This window comes from Acanthaster planci, linkage group LG04 (assembly GCF_054643075.1).
Source record: "Acanthaster planci isolate LZ-2023a linkage group LG04, COTS_SCS, whole genome shotgun sequence".
NCBI classification, from domain to species: Eukaryota; Metazoa; Echinodermata; class Asteroidea; order Valvatida; family Acanthasteridae; genus Acanthaster; species Acanthaster planci.
Window position 1 is genome coordinate 4,729,484 of NC_141780.1, and position 21,035 is coordinate 4,750,518.

Here is a 21,035-nt window from a genome sequence, read left to right on the forward strand (position 1 = left end):
TTTTGGATTCAGAAGTGGAAGTGAAAAGGATGAAAGGAAAGCAAACAAAGATAACCAGAAAAACGCCCTTACTTTCAATCCAAAATTACTTTAATCTCAAACGCAACTCGGAATCTCTAACATTTTTTACATTACACGGATCCGCTTGTGATGCAACTATCACATTATTTCTATGGTACTCAAATTCTGCCAACTATGCAGCAGTTTGGCAGCAGGTATTTCTGACATTACTATCCCTCGTCAGCAGTGCCCAATGGCAGAGCTGCTTTCAGAAATGGAATCTTGATTATTATCCATTGAAAATGGAGCTCGAATGACTGATGGGACTGCATGTGGAATTTCAGAGTTGGACTTCTGTGCATTTCACCGGAGAAGCTTGTGAACTGTGAGGGCACTGTACTGTTATGCACACAGAGAACAACTATAATTTCCCTATTTGTGGAGACGATGTGTTGGAATGGATGGATGTCGGGACCAACTACATTACAGGGCAATTTTTTTTTTGTCCGAAGTCTGGACTTCTCAACAAAGGTATTCATCCCCTTGATGTTGGGCTGGCCAGGGCACGGGAACGGGCATGCAATTCCTGGTGTTGGATCTGTGAGTAGGAGAGGTCAACACAGCGTAGCTGGCGCAAATGAAAGTGAGCCCTGAGCACCAACAGTGTAATGCACTTAAACCATATCTCTTGCAGAATAAAGCTCCCATAAATTAAAACCGCACTGGTGTGACTTCGACCAACAATCATGCTCACTGATAAGGACAGCAAAGAAATCCTTCAGTCTTTCGACAAAAAGAAAAAAGTCAATTTAAAGAGCCTTTAAAAAAAACATAAACATGAGAAAATTCTGACTCGGATTCTAATGGTTAGCTCATGTTCCTCATCATGTTCCGAAATATAAATATGACTGGACACAGACAGGTGCAATGATGCAAGAAATATATTGTTGATTAAACTTTCTGAACTGTCATGTTGTGAGCCGTACAGCTTTTGTTGACAGTTACATCTTGACAGTTTGTGGCAGGTGCATCTTAAAAGGCGAGGCAAAGATAATGCTGCCTCTGGTCAAACGGGAGTTGGCAGGACATACATTTCAAGATGTCTTTCATGCCAAAATCTCTTATCTTTGCTACAGGAGAGCAATTCTATGCACAAGTGGAAATTTGGTCAGACTGTTACCGACCTCACCAATCGTAATTCACAAACAAAAAGAAGTTTCACCAAACAAAAAAATTAAAACAGAATTAAGGTAATGGTACTGAATGTACATTATTATTTAAATTGTGTTTTGTTTCAAAATGAAATCTTTTTGTTTAAGAAAAACCTGAAATGAGGTCCGTGAGGGCATGAGCAAATTTCCCTGGAGTCGACAAGAACTTGCCAAACAATTCAATCATTCCCGATGGGCTTTCAAACAACATTCTCTCCAAAAGAATTGAATAGTGCAAACGCAGACGTAACTGCAACATATTTAACCTACATGTAGGAAAACAGAAGTAAACTAATACTATGCATGATAGGAACACTGCAAGTTGAGTTCGCAGTACCAAAGTGTGACTGCATGCAGTTGCACACGTACAGTACATGCATACATATACATAGAAGACCATCTGGCCTTCGCCATGGAAATAACATATCTTTTCCTTCTTGATTTTGTTCCTTGAATTTTGGACGAGTAGCAGTCACAATGATTGGACACAGGCATCACTCTGTGAGCAGCGACACGTCAAATTCAACCAATGGGATCCTCTAGCCCATGACTTTCTTGTACAACCTTTCCTCCTCCTCATCAGATGGCAGAACCAGTTTCTCGGGATTGCAGAGGTCGGCTTTGATCAGCGGCAGGCCCTTCTTCCTTCGTTCGGCGATGACTAACTCCGCCTCTCTACGTGCCCACAAGCGACCATTGCTATAGAAAGTAAAGATACATGAAATCTGCTTGATGAAGTACTTGTTGCCACTATGCAATGTTTCATTTCTTAGGCGTCATCTTTTTCTGAACATCTGCCATAACCAACATTTGATAGTGTTATACATAGTGATAATGAGGAATGATAAAACCTGATTACATTCCACAGATTGCAATGCTGTTCACTATTAGATAACTGAAAACCTTCATAAGGGCATAATAATTCCAATTAATGGGAGTGATCACCACTGTTTGGACCTTAAAAGCAACCTTTAGGCAAAGTCTACAGCACAGGCAAACACTACCATTCGCCACCAACATCATTGTGCACGTCAGAATGTAGGCTTTGTTTATCATTAACGGTGAATACCATGACCAGCATCCGGCAGCATACCGCTTAAGAATCAGAAAACCTCACATGATATGACTACTGGCTCCTGCCGGCTTAACCCTAACCCTGCCAGACACAGCAAAGTGTGTCAGGTAAAAATGTCTGGGGATATCCCCCTATTGCTGGATGCTGTCCCACTGAATAATGGTCACTGGGTTGTACATGTACAGCGCTCAACCCTTATGATTATTTCAAAAACAGTGTGCTGAATTTGGGAAGTCTGAGGACAGATTGGGTTCAAACCCCAGTTCAAGTAGCGCTGCAAAATTCCGGCTGTACCCACCTTTCTGGGAGGTAGTGTATATACAGTGGGCCAATCACCATAATGAGGGAGAATGCCACAAAGAAGATTAAGCGATAGGACCACAGATCAATGTAGGGGTCATCGCTGAAGCCGTGTGAAACATAGCTCTGTAAAAAGAAAAAAAAATTGAAGAAACGGTCAACTTTATGCACATGAGAAAGGCTGTCAATATTTTTTTGAGATTTCATTTCTGCAGAAAAAGATAGGGCTGCCATTTTTGATGGGCTGATGGGAGCTTACATTTTACAGTCCCATCTTTGATTAACCAAATATACAAAGAAGCTTAATAATTCAACGAATAAATTAAACAGATATCGTGATGAGGGTCCATTTTTGCAAACGGGCATGATCTGAGAAACATTTCCATATTTGGCAGAAAATATTGTGAAAATACTGACAGTCAGTAAATCTGGACCGAGACTTTGACATGGTTTTACACAAGTTCACAAGTGGGGAAGGGGCATCATAGAAGATTCTGGCAACCCTTCAGGGCCTGTCTCCAACCATGGAGGAAGGAAGAAACTTCAACTACCCAAATTAGTGACCATTTGCACATTTTCCGTGAACAGTATTGGACCTAATGCTTCACGTTTTTTTCACATCCTCCCCAAAATTACTCCTCTTTGTTTATTGCACTGTTTTGTTGTGTAGAAGGAAGATTTACACTGCTACAAAGGACGAAAAGGTGATTTTGGACTAATACATCGGTTCTATATCTCGGACTTTACTTCCCTTTTTTTAACAAAAAATCTTCCTAACCATTGCCAGAGAGTGGAATTATCAAATAGGATGTGTAGCGTCCATGACAGTATAGTCGCCAGGTCCCTTATTTCACCACTTACTGGGAGGCAAGAGCCAATCAGACTTGACAATAGGTGACAATATGGACCTGGCAACCACACGGTTATAAACATTAGGTCTATCGGTACTGTGCAAAGATTTGGTGATTATGCAAATCAACCAATCGTACCCAATAAATAGCCTACATGTATCATAGGCTAGATCAGCATGCCATGACGTCATCAACAGGACATCACCATACAGTTCATATCACTATTTGAGGAAAGATTGCATCTTTGAGCTCGTCGACAAGAGTGTTTCTGATTTGAAGCGGAAATTTCTCTTTTGAATTTCTTCCCATATGTGAGTAAACCATATTAACATTAATGGAATCTCAAATTCTCACTTAATCCAGAGACAGGCACAGTAGACTTTTTAAGGCATTGTAAGGACAATTTTCAGGTTTTGGAGGTGAATTCGGAGGATTTTGACCTGGGTACGAGCCATTTTGAGTGAAATAAATTAATGGGAGCAAAATTCAAACGAAGGTACTTGGACCCTATTAATATCGCCCAACCATGTCCAAATGTTAAAAAAGGCGATTTGTAAATTGTAGAGTCCTTACTCGGATTAATTAGGCCTAGGCCTAACTTACAATACTCAATGTATAAAACATCTGAAACTGAAAGTCCTTAAGTTTTAAGTCAGTTAGGCCTAGCATGGGTAGGCCTACCCTCAGAACTGTGGGGTCCAATGTCCGCTCTGCTCCCACTCGTGAGAGAGGAGCAGACGTTGGACCAGTTTTTCTGTTCTGGCATGTCACTGGCATGTCTGGTCAGCTGGTGTCTGGGGGTAGGATAGGCCTGGCTAGGGCAGTGTTGGGCCTAGTTTGAAAAGTAAATTTTATTTCTTTTATTACAGGAACAGGGTGCTAAAAAGTGAACACCAGGTTATGTCGGTTGCCTGATCTCACCCACACCGTAAGTGAGCATCCCATCCCTAAATTACAGCAGTTAAACCACGCCCACCACGCTTACCGGGTCATTCGGGTCTGTGAGACTCGGTGCTTTCTCGCCTTCCCTTATAATTTCTTGGATTCTTTCTTCGTCCACTTCTGTTCGCTTACCAGTGATATATTCTGACTGATTTACTTTCTTACTTGTGGAACTGTAAATTCGCACGGGTAATGCAGGAATATGCGTTTTCAATCGGGGAGAATTGCGCTGTAAAAAGGTCATCAGACGAGAACCAATTTGCGTTCCCCTTGCGAGAGCCGCCATCTTGATTACCCATGATGCATGAGAAGAAACGGTAATGGACAAACCATTTCGTCAGAGGGGAAATCGTGTTTTCGTGATGGCTCAGCATCTTTCAATGAAAGATCAACCCTCGTAAAATTATTGATCTTATCCTTTCCCAGTGGTTTAAAAAAGATATACTGATTTTTGAGTCTTTTACTTTTGAGGTTGAGAGTGTAATTTTTCGACAAAATACGTTTTTATTTATGAGCTATTTCAAATCCACCCTCGCGGGTTATTGGAATCTTTGAAGAAAAACATTATCGCAGCACATGTCATGTTCTAGCTAGCTACAAACAACTCGCGCTCTCTGCTCGCAAAACGGCAATTGAGAGATTGGTTCGGCAGTAGGTAGGCCTATGAAGTTTCGGATGAAAGAAACCTTTTCAAAAATGTTGATTTAATTTAATTTAACCCTGCAGCTTGTATTTAGCAAACAACTTACAACCCTGTAAATAGACAATGCTTATGTTCAAAAATAAAAATGTATCGTAACTTAAGCTAGGCATGAGCTAGGCTATATCATGTATGATGTAGGCCTAGTCCGACATGTGAAACGATATGTTTTGTGGTCCTAGTAACTTTGGACAGTTCGTCATGTTTGTAAATTGTAGGCCAACCCCACAAATCACCTTTTTCAATATTTGGACATGTTAAAAAATTAAAAAGGCGATTCACAGGGTCAACGTTATTCAGATTAACATTAAGTTATTAAGCACAGTCATGATGGTCTGATGTTAAGGGGGACGGGGGTTAATGAAAACAGTCATCTGACAGTGTCGCAAAAATATTATTGGGACATTCCCTCCTATCTACTGAAGCCTCTTGTCAAAATTTTTTTTTATCAATATGTTTTGAGAAATTGAGAATGGAGTATTCTGTTTGAAAGTGTTATCATGGTTATGCCCCAACTGCAGCACAGTCTCAACCGGTCATGCTATTACTAGTAGGCCTAATAGTATTAGCATCAACATGGTCAACAAGTGTCAACACATACAACTAGCGTCAACAAAGTGTCAACAACTTGAAAATACCCTCTAAAGATATAAAAGTGATTTTATCTTAATTTAGAGACTCTAAGACCTGCCACTGTCATAACTGTAAAACTAAAACCTTGTAAAAGAAACATCGAATTCGCTTCCAGATTCACGCAGAAAAACAAAATTTGTTGGCGATGTTGGCCATCTTTCTTTCCTCTACTGTCCTCTCAAAAACAAGATGGCGGCCAGTCAGGCTGCACGAGTTGGCTCGAATTTGTCACTCCAATATCATTTTCGATAACATGATACATGAAATATGATATGCAGGAGCCTATTACTAATATTGTAAATATATAATATTTTCATAAAAAAGCTTGAATGTTTAGTTGACGTGTTGTTGACGCTAAATAGCATGACCTGTCTCAACTACGGGACAGCGTGGACATCCAGGAGTTTCACAAAACTGTAGGTAGCAACCACACCGCGCCGATGAAACTTCAACGAGCGCGTGTGTAGGGACTGATCAAAGAAAAGATTGTGTAACCCGATCTCGGACTGGCTGGTGTGTGCATACGTCGCCATGGTCGGTGGTTTCACCAGCGTGGTTCCTGCCATTTTGTGAGAATCCCGGATATCTGCGCTGCCCCATAATTGGTCCCAACTAGAGTGCTATAGTTGGGCTGGGCCAGCTATAGCACAGAGGTCCAGTGTGCATGTGCCCAGCATGTGCCAAAGTCATGTTGTTTACATTGCCATGTCAGAGATGAAGTGCCATATTTTAGATGAATTGTGTTGAATGTGAAATGCATAAACTAAGATAAGGTTGAGAACTTTTCTACAGAAATTGATCAACAATTGTTGGGCCAGCCCAACTGCAGCACTACAGTTGGGACTGTCCCAACTATAGTTGGGACAGACGCTATAGTTGTGGCATAACACCACGAATCACTTTACACCCTGTGACACCGTGCACAACCATTTTCAGTGCTAAATTTGCATTTCACTAAGACATCTATTAAAATATTAATTTTCACTAGGACATGTTATTCATTTATCATGACTGCAAGGAAAAGTCAGTGATGTCCCTATATGTATATGGAACTCTTTCTATCAGAAAAAAGTCTAGGGGCTGTCATTGCTGTAAAATACAGAACAGGCTTACCGATGTCATCATAAAGGAGTTAAGAATTGATTTATGAGATTTTGGGCTGTTAATTGCTGTAAATGGTCCAAAGAAGATTTGTTTTGTATCTATTATGATGGATCTGTATTTTTCCGTTTCTTTTTCAGAAAGGTCCTTTGATGAACAGAGAGCATGTCTGTCAACCCACTTTTCTCAGGGCCTGCACCAAACAAGCGTCCGCCCATCTATAACAGTGTCAGTGCTTCCCCTGGCCAGAGAACGGCCAATGTCCTCCGTCAGACCAATTTGAACGCAGGCAGTATGAACGTTAGGGACTCGCCGGGTCCGAGGAAGAAACCTCGGATGGGAGACAGCGGAGACTTAGGGTCCACAGATGATGGGGATCCATTCCAGGACTTTGACAGCTTCACCGAGGACGATCTGGAGTCATGTGACATGATAGCCTCTCAGGCCTTGAGCCAGCAGCCGTGCCAAGATCTGGGTCCGCCAGCCCAGGCCCTGAAGAGGCCGGCCAGCACCCCGAGGTTTCCAAGCCGTCAGACCAACTACCCAACAGGTGTCCATGGCCAAGTTGTCAATAAGATGAGCGCCGAAAACGACTCACAGGCCTGCGGCAGCTATGTTGCCCTGCAGCACGCCAACACCAGTTATGCCAGCACCGGCAGCAGGTTTTCTTTCAAATCAACGAACTCCCGGGGAGGTCGCTCACAAACACCAGTCCCCTCCACAGTTTCAAATCGCACGGCAACTCCCACATTCCCCCAAGCCCAAAACAGAAGCAGCATGAAGCAAAGCAACGTGACGGGAACTAAGATTTATTACTCATCCCCGTATCGCAGTGGAAGCACATCACCATATAGCCACCAGCTTGGCGAAAATGTCGATTCTGCCAAAGTTCAGACTCTCCGGTCAAGCATGCCAGCGGCATCCTCAAAACAGACTCCCCAAACCAACAATGGTTCTCAAATTGTAACGTCTGCATCCAAACCAGAGCCTCAGCTAGGCATTGGCAACAATACGGGACCGTACCCAACCAGGAATGTTTTGCAGAATCCCCATGGTGACCTAAGCAACAGAAGTAATCCCGTCCCTTACAGTACCAAGCCAGGGGCCATCCCCAGCAATGCCAGCGTCGGAGGGTCATTCCATGCGGCACCACCCCAACGTGGGGGTTGTGACACAACCAGTCTTACCCCTCCAAAGGGGGCAGTAGCTAGGGAGTCGCCAGGCCTGCCAACCTCGGAAAGAGAGACCGGCTCATCCCAGACATGGGCACTTCAGCAACAGCAAATGGTCAAGTACAGGTCAGAGTGCGAAGCCTTCAAGCAACAGGTTAGTTGACCAAGTCGCCTTCCTGGCCAAATCTTTCCACTCCAACCAATCCCAAAATGTTGGAATGCTTGCTGATCTCAATATTGCATTTTCACTTTTGGAGAGGGGGATTTAAATGTCTTGGTACCATACACTTGCTAGTCCAGCGATACACCCCTCATTTTTCAACTGATGGCATAATGTACGCGTGATCGATTTGACCTCGAGGTCATTTGTTCATATCATTTTGTCATTGATGTGCAAACATATTCATGTGGTGAATATGTCCCCTTTTTTACATTTCAAGCTGAAGCAATTGAACGAAGAGATGCTCAGCAAGAACGGAGAAATACAGGTCCTGAGGCAGAACCTGAGCAAGGCCAAGGTGGAGGCCAACCGTCTACAGATGGAACGTCTGCAAGCCGAAGAACAGAAGAAGCAACAGATGAGGGAGATGGAGAGGGAACTCCGCAAAGAGGTAAGAGTGTCATCCGCTCCGCACTGGATCAGGAGATGGCATGGGTTTTACACAAGGCAACACTCGCCCCTCTTTGGTAGGAACTCACTGCGTGTGTGCACAGGTTTATCTGTGTTTGGTGTTGACCGTGCTGAGCATGCATTGCTGGATTCTTTTCGCTTGTGCCCCGGATGTGTGCTCAAGCCTGGTCGAAAAACTTCCCTGCCAGCCCATCTATTTTGTTGAGGGATGCTTCTTGTCGGAACAGACATCTAGACGCGAGGTGGTGTTTAATTGTGATGTTGGTTTGTAGCAGTCTCAGTCCTCAATAGGGCTGTGGTGAATATCCGAATAACCGAATATTTGATCGATTGTTTAATATTTGAATATTATTTTTCAAATTTGAATATTCAAATGCAAAATTCACGAAAAGGAACTGAACATTTCCTTTTCTTTCAAATTAGAAAAATTGCACCATGGAGGCTTGTTTCAAGCAGATTCAAATGAAAATCTTACAATGATTTAAAAAGTAAATTATTCAATAAACAGTGTAAAGGGCTATAGAAATTTTTAACAGGGCAAGAAGTCTTGTTCATCGCTTAAATCTTGCCAAATCGTGGCTGGAGATACTCCTAGATGTGAGAACCTATTATATTGATCATAATGTACAATTGTGTGTGTTATCACAACTGATTTTGTATATGGTTTGTTCATCAACAATCTGCCGGTCGGTGCAACCGAATATTCAGATATTCAATCAAATTGAAGGTTGAATATTTGAATAGTGAATTATGGAGGATGGAGGATTGTTAGGGTTAATATGTGTAGCCTTGGCATTGCTTGGGGATACTCAATCCCAACCTATCTGGATTACAGAAAAGAATTTTAACTAGTGGCAGTTTTCGCTGGATATGAATCCAAACCAATTTTTCTTTCGTTCGAATTATCAGAACGAAAGCCTGAAAGCCCAGCTGCAGTTTAAGGAGGTGGAGCTGATGCAGGTGCAGAGCGCCAGCCAGAACCACCGCACCCGACCGCCTGTCCCCACCAGCAGCTCAAACAGTGCCCCCGCCACACCCCCGAAGCAACACCCAACGTTGCCGCGGCCCGGCAAGACAGAAGACGAAGCCAGAGACGCAGACGTGTTTCCGACCCAGAAGTCGTTCATGGCGGACAATCCTAAAGTGGAGAGGGGTCAGCTGAGGTCACCCCGGGTCCGGACGCTGTCAGAGAGCCTGCAAGTCCGACACAGTCCCAAAAGGAGTCCGAGGAAAGGTTTTGCTGTTAAAAGTCCAGGTGCATTTTGAATTTCTTGCATTCTAATAGAGGAAGCGAAATAAAAGAAGACACATATATGATTTCAAATTTACTGGAGCTTTCTTTTTGTACTTTTGATCAGTTATATGATTTTTATTGAGCGTGAAATTTAATTGGCAAATCAAATATTTTCATAACGTACACATGCATGTTCACAAACTGATACATTAGAAAGCACTTGACCATAGGCATGCAGACTTTCAGAAATACTAGATTGAGTGTTACAATTAGCATTTAACTGCCCAAATCTTAACATTCACATTTTGACTTTTAATATTCAGAAATAATTTTTCTGTTCAGAACTTGAGAATGGGACAGGTGTCCGTATACCTTGGTCTTGGCATTGCTTTGATTCTTTGTACAAAATACTTGGTGTTAGGCAAGGCGTCTCCGGCAGTTCCCCATCCTATTCCAGCTGCACACGGCAGCCCCTCTGCCACATCCAACAAGCCCCCCAGCAATGCCAAGAAGTCATGCAGGTTGTCCGCGAGGTTTCAGACAGGTAAGCCCAGGAGCACAGTTTATCACATTTAGTAATCTTGATAATGCCGTTAATATTTCTGCGATATTTTCATGTCTTGGTCAGCGTAATGTGTCTTGGCGGGAACTGAAAGAGGTGAGGCGTTGTACTATGAGAATTGTACAAAGGCACTTCACAGACATTGCCATATCTCGGCTTTGATCTAGGCTTCGTTGCCTCAACCCTTTGAATTTCGAGGCCTGTAATTGTGAGCTAAATAAAAAAATTTTCTGTCTTGGGCCAGCAGTACACACTTCTTAACGTATTTAGCAAAACATGACTTTTTTTGAGCTGAAAGCTCCAAAGTGGTGAAGCCAGTGTTTGGAAACCCTCCATGTTTCGTTGCCTTTTTATTTAGCTAAAACTCAGAACCCTGGGGAAGGGATGCCGGGAAGTTTGAAAATTAGGCATAGTCTGAGACCTAGGTGAAGCAAAGATTCGGAATCCATCCTTGTTTGCTGATCTCTGCAAGAAGTATGTGTGACCACTTTTCAGCTGAATTTGCACAACCAGACCAAAGTTACATAGTCTCTTTGCCCTTCATGCTTTGTTTTAACTGAAAGAATCAATTTTTTTCAATGCCAAGCTACTTTTTTCCTCTCCTGTAAAGGTTCATCAGCAGAAGCCCAGCTTGTTAGCAGTTTGCTGCAAGATCCTGAGGAGAAAGTCACTGCCAGTGGGTCGGTGGGAGGACTTATGGGTCTGGTCCAGTCCACTGGTCATGACCGAGTGCCCAGCGAAGGGACCGAGGCTGCTCTGCCAGGAGAGCCATCACCAGCCAAACCCAAAAGGTGCGACCAATGTTTCTGCCTGTCTTCTTTGATCTGGAGAAACTAGATTTTTGTTTCTGGATCACCACTGCTTCTCAAAGTTGAGCTACCGTCAAACCTCAAAAGCGAAAGGAAGTATTTTCGTGTTGCATTCTGGACAAGTCCTTACTCATCCAGATTCGTTGAGTGGGAAGGGAAAGGTAAAATGCGATTCTAGTTCTAAAGTAGGTTACTTGAAAGCTCAATTTTTTTTCACAACAAAGAAGTTGAGACTGTTGATGTTAGAACTGATGAATTTAGACATTACATTAAGAAGTTCTCTTGTTAAGTTTCTTAATTTGTCCGAGCTTAACTAACTGTTTCTTTTATTTCTTTTTCTTTTTAGAGTCTTGCCAAGCAAGAGGCAGGCACTTGATGTTAGTGAAAAAACTCATCACAATTTGGAGCTTGCCACCAGGGCTATATCCAACATCCTTAATCCACCCCGTATCCCACCGCTGCCACCCAGTGTCACCCTCCAAGCACCTCCTCTTCAACCACCGGCAGAAAGGTCCCAGGTCCCAGAGACTCGGGACCCAGTGACCTACGTCACGGACCTCCTGCCCCTCTTGGAGGACCAGCTGACCGCTTACATCGACGCAACCCACAGCGTAATCCTGAGCAACACCCAGGGGCTCTGCTCCACCTGCCTGAGCAGCAGCAGCGGTGGTAGTCACAGCCTGGAGTCTTCCCCGGATTCCTGTGGCTCCAGCAGCCCCAGTGAGGATTTTGCAGCGCTGGGTCATGCGGAATCGGCGGTGCTTACCTCCCTGGCCTTGTTGCGTAGGATGCTGCTGCATTCTTCCACGGTGCGGACGGCCGTCCTCCACACGGGCACCTTCAGAGACCCTGAATCTCCTGAGAGTGACGAAGATGCCTCAGCCATGGAGATCGACCCATCTGCACCTCTTATTGATGTGAGTTTCATCATTAAACCTGTACAATCAGAGTCACCACTGGCTGTGAACCTCCCAAAGTCTTCACACCCAGGAAGTATCTTTAGGATTTGGCCAAATTGAGAAAGGTGGAACCCTGCTGTGGTTCACCATTCATGACATTTGAATCCCATTGAAGAACCAAAACAATGCATTGTTTGTTGGTGTGCTACTCTGTGATAAATTGGAAGACTTGAATAGTCTCTTCAACCACTCCATTAATGCTAACAATGCTGACATTTCCAGTGGTTAGTGAATTCCGCACTTTCAGAGTTAAACAGTGCTTCTAAATTATCACAGTTATTCTCAATTTAAGTGTAGATGTACTGACAAAATAGATGCCGTATGTTTCATATTTCAATGAAATAATTGACACAGAGCATCATTTATAGAATTAGTACTATACACAGAAATCATTATGGGAATAGATTGATTTTATGGGTTTACCTTTTCTTTTTGTTCGAAATTTTAATTAAAATAACAGAGACCTTTTGATTATCTTTGCAGCCAACTCAAGCTCCTTCTAAATCCGCGGGCCACTCGTCCGTCGTCCACGATCCCCCTCCGCAACCAGCACCGCCAACAGCACCCGGCGACAACCTGCCAGAGCCGCGCAGAAACCGCATCCTCAGCAAGCTGATGAGGATTGCCAGCATGCAGCACGGCCTGGGCAACTGCTGGGAGGTGGTCGAGTCGTCCCTGGACGCGCTGCGTGTCCTTGTACAGAAATCAAGTGCCGAGGACATGGACAGGTAGCACAGATCGGTGTTTCTTGAAAAGATTGATATTGATGAACATTCTCCTACCTAGATCCCTCATAATCTGCCAGGAGGTTCTTGGGAGAAGTTTTGTAGGATTTTAGAGGGCAGAGTCCAGCTTGTGCCAATTCTAATGGGTTTTGATTGCTGTTTAAACTGACAGTGCAATGAGCCATTGGTTCCTTCAGAGGTAACATTTTGGAGGATTCTGGAAGGGCTCTAGTAGGAATGCTTTGAGAGTAAGGGTCAATTGTGGAATGATTAACGACATGATCAGGTGAAAATGTCTGGTACCCTGTCTTCACATTGGTGCCCTGTCTCTCCATGAGTTGTGCCACTGTACTGTCGAATAGTGCATCATTCAGGACACTGGACATTTTGTCAGCCCAGTCTATAGGCCTACATTGTGTTTTATGATGATGTAAAAAAGTTAACAAAAACTCACATTGATATTTTGAACGAAAGCTCAAAACGAGGCTGGTGACATGTTCAAACCCCATTATTGCCTTTTTTTGGAAAGTCTGGAGGACTCCATTAGAACAGGGATGATAAAACTAACCAGATTGCATTCAGCTTGTTAGTTTTTTCTCTGCATTAGAGTACTTTCTTCCTCTTGTAAAAGCCCTTGTTCCAGGAAAATTTGATTATTTCCTTGTTTACCTGAGCAGGTTAGATTCCTTACTTGTACACAACGCTCTGTACAACTGTATGTCTCGAGACAGCACATTCACCCAAGTGTGCCGTGCCCTAGACATTTTGAAAGCCTTGAGTTCATCATGGAAGCTAACTGCCAAGCTGTGCAACCAATCAGGTAGGGGAGCACATACCATGTCTCTTCTACTAGTTCTTCTGCAAAGCATATCCCTCTTGGGAACTACAACCCATTAGAATAGCCGTTCTGGGTTCTAAATTTGGCCCAGCCTAACAAAATGAGTTGGAAGTCATCAGGAACTATGGCTCCTTAGAATTACCATTCTGGGTTCTAAATTTGGCCCAGCCTAACAAAATGAGTTAGAAGTCATCAGGAACTATGGCTCCTTAGAATTACCATTCTGGGTTCTAAATTTGGCCCAGCCTAACAAAATGAGTTGGAAGTCATCAGGAACTATGGCTCCTTAGAATTACCATTCTGGGTTCTAAATTTGGCCCAGCCTAACAAAATGAGTTGGAAGTCATCAGGAATTATGGCTCCTTAGAATTGCCTTGCTGTTTTAATTCTTCCTTGTTTATGGTGAGATCCCGATGCCTCTCACTGCAGTTGCAGTTTAGAGTGGTAACTTACTCTTGGATTGAGAAGGGATCAGGTGGATTCAGAGTTGGATTTTCTCATTTGTTGATTTTCATTTGCCAGACTCCTGCCTCCTGCTGCAGTGCTACCAGTGCGGAGTCCACGGATCTCTGGGCTGCAGGAATCCTCAGAAAGTCCAGCTCACCGTCAAGGTGCTTGTCAACATTGTGAAAAAAGGATTCATCTGTCTCTAATTTGCCCTGAAAACTCTGAAGTCATTATAATCATTAGAATGTGGACAACTACCTGTCTCATCTCAGTGTATTCAGCATGCAGATAAAGCCAAAGGAACATACCAAAGCAGCTTATCTGTTAAAACATGTTGTCTATGGTATATGCTTAAAATGAGACCTTAGCAAATAGAAAATTGTGTCTACTATTAGCCAATCACCTAAGGATTGTATCTATGTACGGACTTTTACTGTAAATCAGTCGCAGGTCGAGTCATAAGGCATGTCATTGGTAACAGGGTGGGCTGTGATAAAGACACACCTTTGTCTCAGTTCACTGGATTGTCCTGGATGGCTTGCGACTGGCCCGTAATAATGGGATGACAAATTTCTGACTGGATTTGTGATGGACTTTTTTTCATCCTTGGTTGAAGGTAATCTCATTGCTGTGGGGCATCATAGGAACTCATCACCAGGGCGCTACCCTGCTGCTGGACACGGATTGCCAGTGTAGTGTGGAGGTAAAGCGTGATGGGAAAATCAGCCAGCATTTCTGTTTTGTTTTTTTTCCAAAGCTGGCTTTGTGTCCGGTAATAAAAGGAGATTAAATATTAATTTTGGAAAGCTGAAGCGTTTTTCAGGGTCGTGAAAATTTGGTGAATTTCTTATTTGATGAGCCAGCAGGCAGCCGCACGGGGTTGCAGAAAACAGATCAGGAGAAGACTTTTGTATGACAACTGAGCTAGCCTAGTTCCCCAATACACGCTCCATGGCCTCGGGGGATCTCACTCGACATTTCTGGGGACATGCAAGACTGTAAAGCAGCTGCTACTGCAGATTGCATATTGATGTTAAACACATTGATGGATGGCATTCAGACTTTTTTGAACCTGAGGTCGTCTCCTTTAGAGAAATTTGTCATTGAGGTTAAAGACAAAGTTGCATATCCCCAGTTGCATATCGGCTTACTAGCGCCCTCACTGACAGTCAGTACATAAATAATAGGAATTCTTGTAAGCTGGACTAACAATGATTTTGTACGTTTATTTGTGATTGGCACCTGTTTGTTCCCATGTTTCTTTGCAGCTGGTCAATGCAGTGGTCTTGATGCTCAAGAGGATATTGGACGTCACGCTGGCAATGATGGTCTCCCAGCGTCCTACTCAGTACTGGTCAGTGATCGTTGGAACCAATTGCAAATGTTCCAGTGGGAACACGGCACCCATTATCAGTAGAAACTCCTCGTTTTGTCACTTCTACGTTGTAAACATGATGCATTTTTATGTGTTACTGGTTTCCCCCAAAGTAACTCTCCAAATGAGGTGTAAAATGCTCCGGCATTTTTCCACCTCAATCTGCAATATTCCTGATGGTAGCAATGATTTTTAAGCCATCCTCTTTTCTCTCACTTGCCATCTTAGGAGGCACGTCCTGCATGAATGCTTGCTGCTGCTTCACTGTCTGGCCATGCATGACCGCCACTTTGCCGATCACCGGCTGGATGTGGAGAAGTTCTACGTGGCCGCCGTCACCAGTCTAAGCAAACGGTACCACAGGCTCCCCGGTGTGACTGACAATGAAAGTAAGCCTTTCCTTCATCTTGAGGGAAAGAAGTGTTCAGATGTTGCTGCCTAAAATGAAATGAAAAGATTCCTGTTTTTGCAGGCGTAGCTTTTGAAGTGCAGCATTTCGGGTAATTTTTGGCAGCTATTTCCTGACAAATCAGGTATTCTTTTTTTATTCCAGAATTTTCTTGACAAGTTATAAACTAGGATATCGCTCACTGTAAAAATGCTGCATACAAAAATGCTACATTGAAATAGAAACAAAAGCCTTGAAATGCCCTTAGAATGGCAGTCCAAAGGTTTCTTCCAACATCTAGCATAAAGAAGGAGTACAAACTGGAAGGTGCTGAAAAATGTTGTGATTTCATAAGTATTCTTGCCAAAGGGTAGATCTTGAATGGTGCTTGTGTTCGACTGTCCTCCACAGCTGGTCTAGTGCAGGATTTGTGGGACTTCATACAGTGGGATGAGACAGAAGGGGAGCTGGAGGAGGAATATGAGGAGAACGAGGAGGAACAGGAGGGCGTGGCCAAGATGGAGGTGGATCAGTAGAGACGGAGAATACTACCTCAGAGATGAGGCAGGGTGGAGTCAACAGCGGGACGGAGCCAGGGTCATGGATCAGTGGGGATGTTATGCGCTATACAATGGATGATTTAGGGTGGGGCATAGTGTGAGCAGGAGGGCGTGGCCAAGATGGAGGTGGATCAGTAGAGATGGAGAATACTACCTCAGAGATGAGGCAGGGTGGAGTCCACAGCAGGACGGAGCCAGGGTCATGGATCAGTGGGGGTGTTATGCACTATACAATAGATGATTTAGGGTGGGGCATAGTGTGAGCAGGAGGGCGTGGCCAAGATGGAGGTGGATCAGTAGAGATGGAGAATACTACCTCAGAGATGAGGCAGGGTGGAGTCAACAGCAGGACGGAGCCAGGGTGATGGATCAGTGGGGGTGTTATGCGCTATACAATAGATGATTTAGGGTGGGGCATAGTGTGAGCAGGAGGGCGTGGCCAAGATGGACGTGGATCAGTAGAGATACTGTACACCGTCCCTAGGATGAGGCAGGGTGGAGTCAACAGCAGGGTGGAGCCAAGGTGACGGATCAGTGGGTGGCCAGATATTTCCATTGTACCCAACGTTGTGGACTGAACTATAAAGATTTATTCGCCGGTGTCAAAGATTTACACCCGGATGTGATAATGTTGTACTAAAGCAAGCATGAACTACCCATCCCAAATTGTTGGTACCTGTCCATGAGACAGGTGGAGAGATGGCTAAATGAGGCACTGATTAGGAAAAGTGAACGATGTAGATATTTGTGGACGGATGCTTGAGTACATACATCCTTGTGAACTATGCAACACAGGATTTGTACTATACTTCCAAAGTGAAATTGGAAGTACATGTGTACATACGACTGATTTCTAGTAGAGATGATCTATTTTGCATATTTTAAAAGTTTTGATACTGTTTTTGTTTTTTTTTTATTGAAAGTTCTCAACAGGTACTTTTCTATGTGTGTATATATCTGTATGATGGAGTTACCTGAAGTGCTCTTATGGAAGTACCGTATGTCTTCAAAGAAGGCTGTCGTAAAGAAAGCCTTTTTAAATAGTAGAATATGTAAGATCCCTGACCACCCAGAATAGAGGGTTTGCATGGCTGCCATTTTATAGGCCAGTGCTTTTGTTCTACAGGGTATGCACAAAGGAGGTTTCTCTGTGGAACAAAAGCACTGGCCAGCAAGATGGCTACCACGCAAAGCCTGTGTTTGAGAAATGATTAGGATTAACTGCATATCAAGTGATGTGCTTGTCGGGGGAAATTGTTTCTGTGGTTGTCCTATTTGTTTTCTTATTCAAGTTGACTGCCAACAGATTTTGCTCTTTGGCTGTTTAGTAGGGCACAGTGGTTTCTGTACATTTCTCCAGAGAGGTGTTGAAATCAAGACAGTGTCCGGCAACCTTATAGAACTCAATTTCAAAAGATTTTTCCCTCGGTTACATTTTTTTCCAAACTCTTCTGATTGCCGTCCAAGTGCCATTCGCTATTAAATACAGATATGCTTTGTGATTTCTGTCCGTGTAATGTTCAACTCGCTTCTTTGATATAAAGAGGTTATGCGTTAAAGCGTCCTCAGAGGGCAAGAGTTTTGTATCACTGGGATAGGTCCAAGGTAACCTTTTGTGCCTTCGTTGTAACTAAATTTAAATACCAAAAACAGCCTCTGAGATACCATGGAGACACCAGCAATGCAATACTCCTATTGAATCCACTACACCATGGGTAGACCGTCATAAAACTTAATCAGATGCACATTTGTAGAAGGGGCTGCCTCAGACATATCTATCAAAGTTTGTCAAAAGGTTTCCAAACAAGGTATTGAAAGCAGAGGTTATCAACAGGTTCATGTGATTTTTGTTTTAAGCATTTCCTGCTAAATTTACTCTTATCGTTTTGGGATCAGCCATTATTTATTGAGGTTAAAGGATCCAGGAAACAAAGTTTTCTTACATTCTCCTTCAATGTATAGAAAAAAAGTGACAAACTTTTGCGTTTAAGTTTATTAATAGATCCAGTGTTTTTGTGGACAAATAAATACAAAATTAAGCAGATTTTTTACTGGAATGACAACTCAATTTTGCTCATGAATTGGGAAAGTTGCATAGCATAACTTTCCCCCCTCAAAAAAAGGGACAGTAAAAGTGACACTGATTATAGTGAAATTGGAAATGAGGTTATTTGAAACAAAAAAGTGCACTTCCAAGGACTGCAGTGAATTGCATTGCGTAGATCCTTTATTTTTTGTCGAATTGTTTGTTGAAAGTGTGTGTATATCTTTCTCTTACTTTATCCAGCATTGTATTCATTCTGAATGGTATCTATAGATGGAGACAGTGAATTGTTGCAGATTTCAAATGAAATTACCAGCTGTATAGACGAATTGTGCTAACTGCAGTTGTTGATGACAAAAAATGGCTGGTGAAGCAGACAGTATGTCATTACTTTGTGTCTGTTCTCTGTAAGCTTTCATGTAAGATGTGTCCATCTTAGATCCAATTTCTTTGCATCATGAGTATCCTCTCCTTGAGTATTCTGCTCAGCTTTTTCTAACAATTTGAGAGTGAGCCAGAAGATTTTTTTAAAGGAAAAATAACCCCTCCCCCTCTTTTTTCTCGTGTAGAATGGGAGATGCTAATTAAATCAGCGATTGTATTCAGTCTTGTTCTTGTTGAGTAGTTTTTGGAAGGTCAGAGTTTGGGCTGGTTATCCAACTAAACATTTCAGTCTAAAAGGTGCCTCTAACCTTCGGTAATTCAACATAAAAGCACATTTTGTGTACTCTGCAAAGTTCTCTATTGTATTTACCAATACATGTATTTTTGAAAAATTCAAAACCAATTTTGTACATGGAGATTTGGAAGATTTGTGGCTTGCTAAAGCCTCGCCTTTCAAAATATTTTAAATACTTTAGTATTGAATTTGAAGGTAAGCACTGGTGTCAGTATTGATTGTTTTTATGTACACTTGTGAAATTGAGGGGCTACGTAAGAGTATGTAATCATATGCTGTAGGAGCCATCTTGGAGGGTTCATGTTGCTGTTTTGTGGAACCATTAAGTTGTTTGAAAATCTATATAATAGTTGGAGTATTCAGGTTAGTTCACCAACAACAAATGAACAAGAGATCTACTCCAAGATTGACTGTCTCTAAACACACATGGATTGATGGTTAATACTTGTAAAAGTGCGAGGTGTAGACTAAGTGTAAAAAAAGCTTTGCAACAACTATTTTCCTAAATGCTTGACTGTAGAAAGTTGACAGGCTTGTATTTGGTACAGTGCATAGACCAGTTCCTAAGGTTTTACTTTTTTGTAGTTTGTTGAGCTAAAAGTAAATTGACTTGAGTATTGCAAGTGAAACATTTTGTATCAGCATTAAACCTAGTTGCAGAAGGGTGTTTGAGCTTAAAAGCTATACGTGGTGAAAGTATTCGGAAAGGTTTTTAAAAGGAAATTTTAAAAAGCCAATCTCATTGGGCTTTCTTTTCAACAGCAGCACAATCAATTACACGTCAACATTCAGCTTCCCTTTGCAGACATGCTTCGATGTTGAAAAAGTCATTGCTTGTTTTTGGACATGTTCAAGTTACGCTAATTAAATTTATCGTTTGAGATGCTCACTTCTGAGAATAATTCAGCAAAGCGTTTCCTCTAAAGTACTTTCCCCAAACTGAGGGGGATTTTGCATTAACCGACCCCTGTACGTGACCCTCTGCTTTGTTGTGTAGGATATTTCTGAATTAAACGTAGAGCAGGTGTAAGTTATTCTTGAAGCTGTAAATATAGCAGTGAAGCCAAGGGTAGACACACAGAAATAGTAAATTCCAGAATGATTTGTTGCGACTGTAATTCACTCTGATTTTCTTTTAACTTCCAAGAATACATGATGCACATTGCACTAAACCTTACTGAGAAAAGTCCTGTTTCCCCCGGGGACTATGGCTACATGCATTATTTGGCGTGTAGAGCGTTTATCCACAACGAACAAGGGGTGAGGGTTGCCCTCGTTTTCTCTGCTTTCCCAGAATGACGCAATCTACATTCAGAATTCGTATCTTGGCTGGAACAGAAAAAAGCCCCTTTTAGCTTGTTATAGTTGAGCTCTGAAGACAAATGACACTGCATTCGATTTGGATGCTTCCATATTTATTTGAACAGATAAAATCAGAGAAAACCTGTTTTTTCCTTAGAGGTGCTCTTTAAAATCAGGAACATGTTGCGGTTGACAAGTTCCCCATATTGTCCCCAGGGTCGTAATGTAAACAGCACATGAACAAATCATAAATGGAAGATCTTCAAACAAGGTGAAACAGTCTTCCATTAAGTAGAAAGTTCTTTCTCGCCTAATTCTGACAAAACAGTGAAATTTAGGGGTAAATTGCTATTTGAACATTCCGAAATCCATTCCACGATCATATGTATGAAGATATGAATGCTGTTAGCTATGGATGAGTTTTGACATATTTCTATGATATACCTTGTATTTATTCAGGCTTTTAAGTAATAAAACCTTTAAAAGTGACTTGCTGG

General features: G+C 42.5%; 2 protein-coding genes across 3 annotated transcripts; one reads left to right on the forward strand and one right to left on the reverse strand.

Moving 5' to 3' along the window:
* Window positions 1-68: 68 nt before the first annotated feature.
* LOC110974136 (NADH dehydrogenase [ubiquinone] 1 beta subcomplex subunit 11, mitochondrial-like) lies at window positions 69-4,679 on the reverse strand. The gene is made up of 3 exons (XM_022225518.2): window positions 4,423-4,679; window positions 2,585-2,712; window positions 69-1,910 (listed from the first exon to the last, which is right to left on the reverse strand). Exons 1-3 carry the CDS (start codon window positions 4,663-4,665, stop codon window positions 1,751-1,753), a joined length of 531 nt encoding a protein of 176 aa, XP_022081210.1. The 5' UTR covers window positions 4,666-4,679; the 3' UTR covers window positions 69-1,750.
* A 237-nt stretch (window positions 4,680-4,916) lies between these two features.
* Window positions 4,917-21,027, forward strand: atrip (ATR interacting protein). Of its 2 annotated transcripts, none has more exons than XM_022225797.2 (14): window positions 4,917-5,034; window positions 6,954-8,139; window positions 8,426-8,596; window positions 9,526-9,871; window positions 10,272-10,394; window positions 11,023-11,203; window positions 11,568-12,138; window positions 12,664-12,908; window positions 13,583-13,725; window positions 14,266-14,354; window positions 14,807-14,893; window positions 15,459-15,544; window positions 15,794-15,954; window positions 16,365-21,027. In XM_022225797.2, exons 2-14 carry the CDS (start codon window positions 6,979-6,981, stop codon window positions 16,487-16,489), a joined length of 3,489 nt encoding a protein of 1,162 aa, XP_022081489.2. In that variant the 5' UTR covers window positions 4,917-5,034; window positions 6,954-6,978; the 3' UTR covers window positions 16,490-21,027. The 2 variants fall into 2 exon arrangements, with proteins under 2 accessions (XP_022081489.2, XP_086992249.1); XM_087136123.1 differs by having other exon boundaries at window positions 4,950-5,030.
* The last annotated feature ends 8 nt before the right edge of the window (window positions 21,028-21,035 follow it).

Bases quoted from the DNA above. Each gene is read 5' to 3' on its own strand.
- LOC110974136 (XM_022225518.2), bottom strand. From the start codon at position 4,665: ATGGCGGCTCTCGCAAGGGGAACGCAAATTGGTTCTCGTCTGATGACC. The intron at 2,713-4,422 runs GTAAGCGTGGTG...TTCTTTTTACAG, and splicing joins TCACAGACCCGAATGACCCG to AGCTATGTTTCACACGGCTT. The intron at 1,911-2,584 runs GTGGGTACAGCC...TACTTTCTATAG, and splicing joins ATACACTACCTCCCAGAAAG to CAATGGTCGCTTGTGGGCAC.
- atrip (XM_022225797.2), top strand. From the start codon at position 6,979: ATGTCTGTCAACCCACTTTTCTCAGGGCCTGCACCAAACAAGCGTCCG. The intron at 9,872-10,271 runs GTGCATTTTGAA...ACTTGGTGTTAG, and splicing joins TTTTGCTGTTAAAAGTCCAG to GCAAGGCGTCTCCGGCAGTT. The intron at 12,139-12,663 runs GTGAGTTTCATC...TTATCTTTGCAG, and splicing joins CATCTGCACCTCTTATTGAT to CCAACTCAAGCTCCTTCTAA.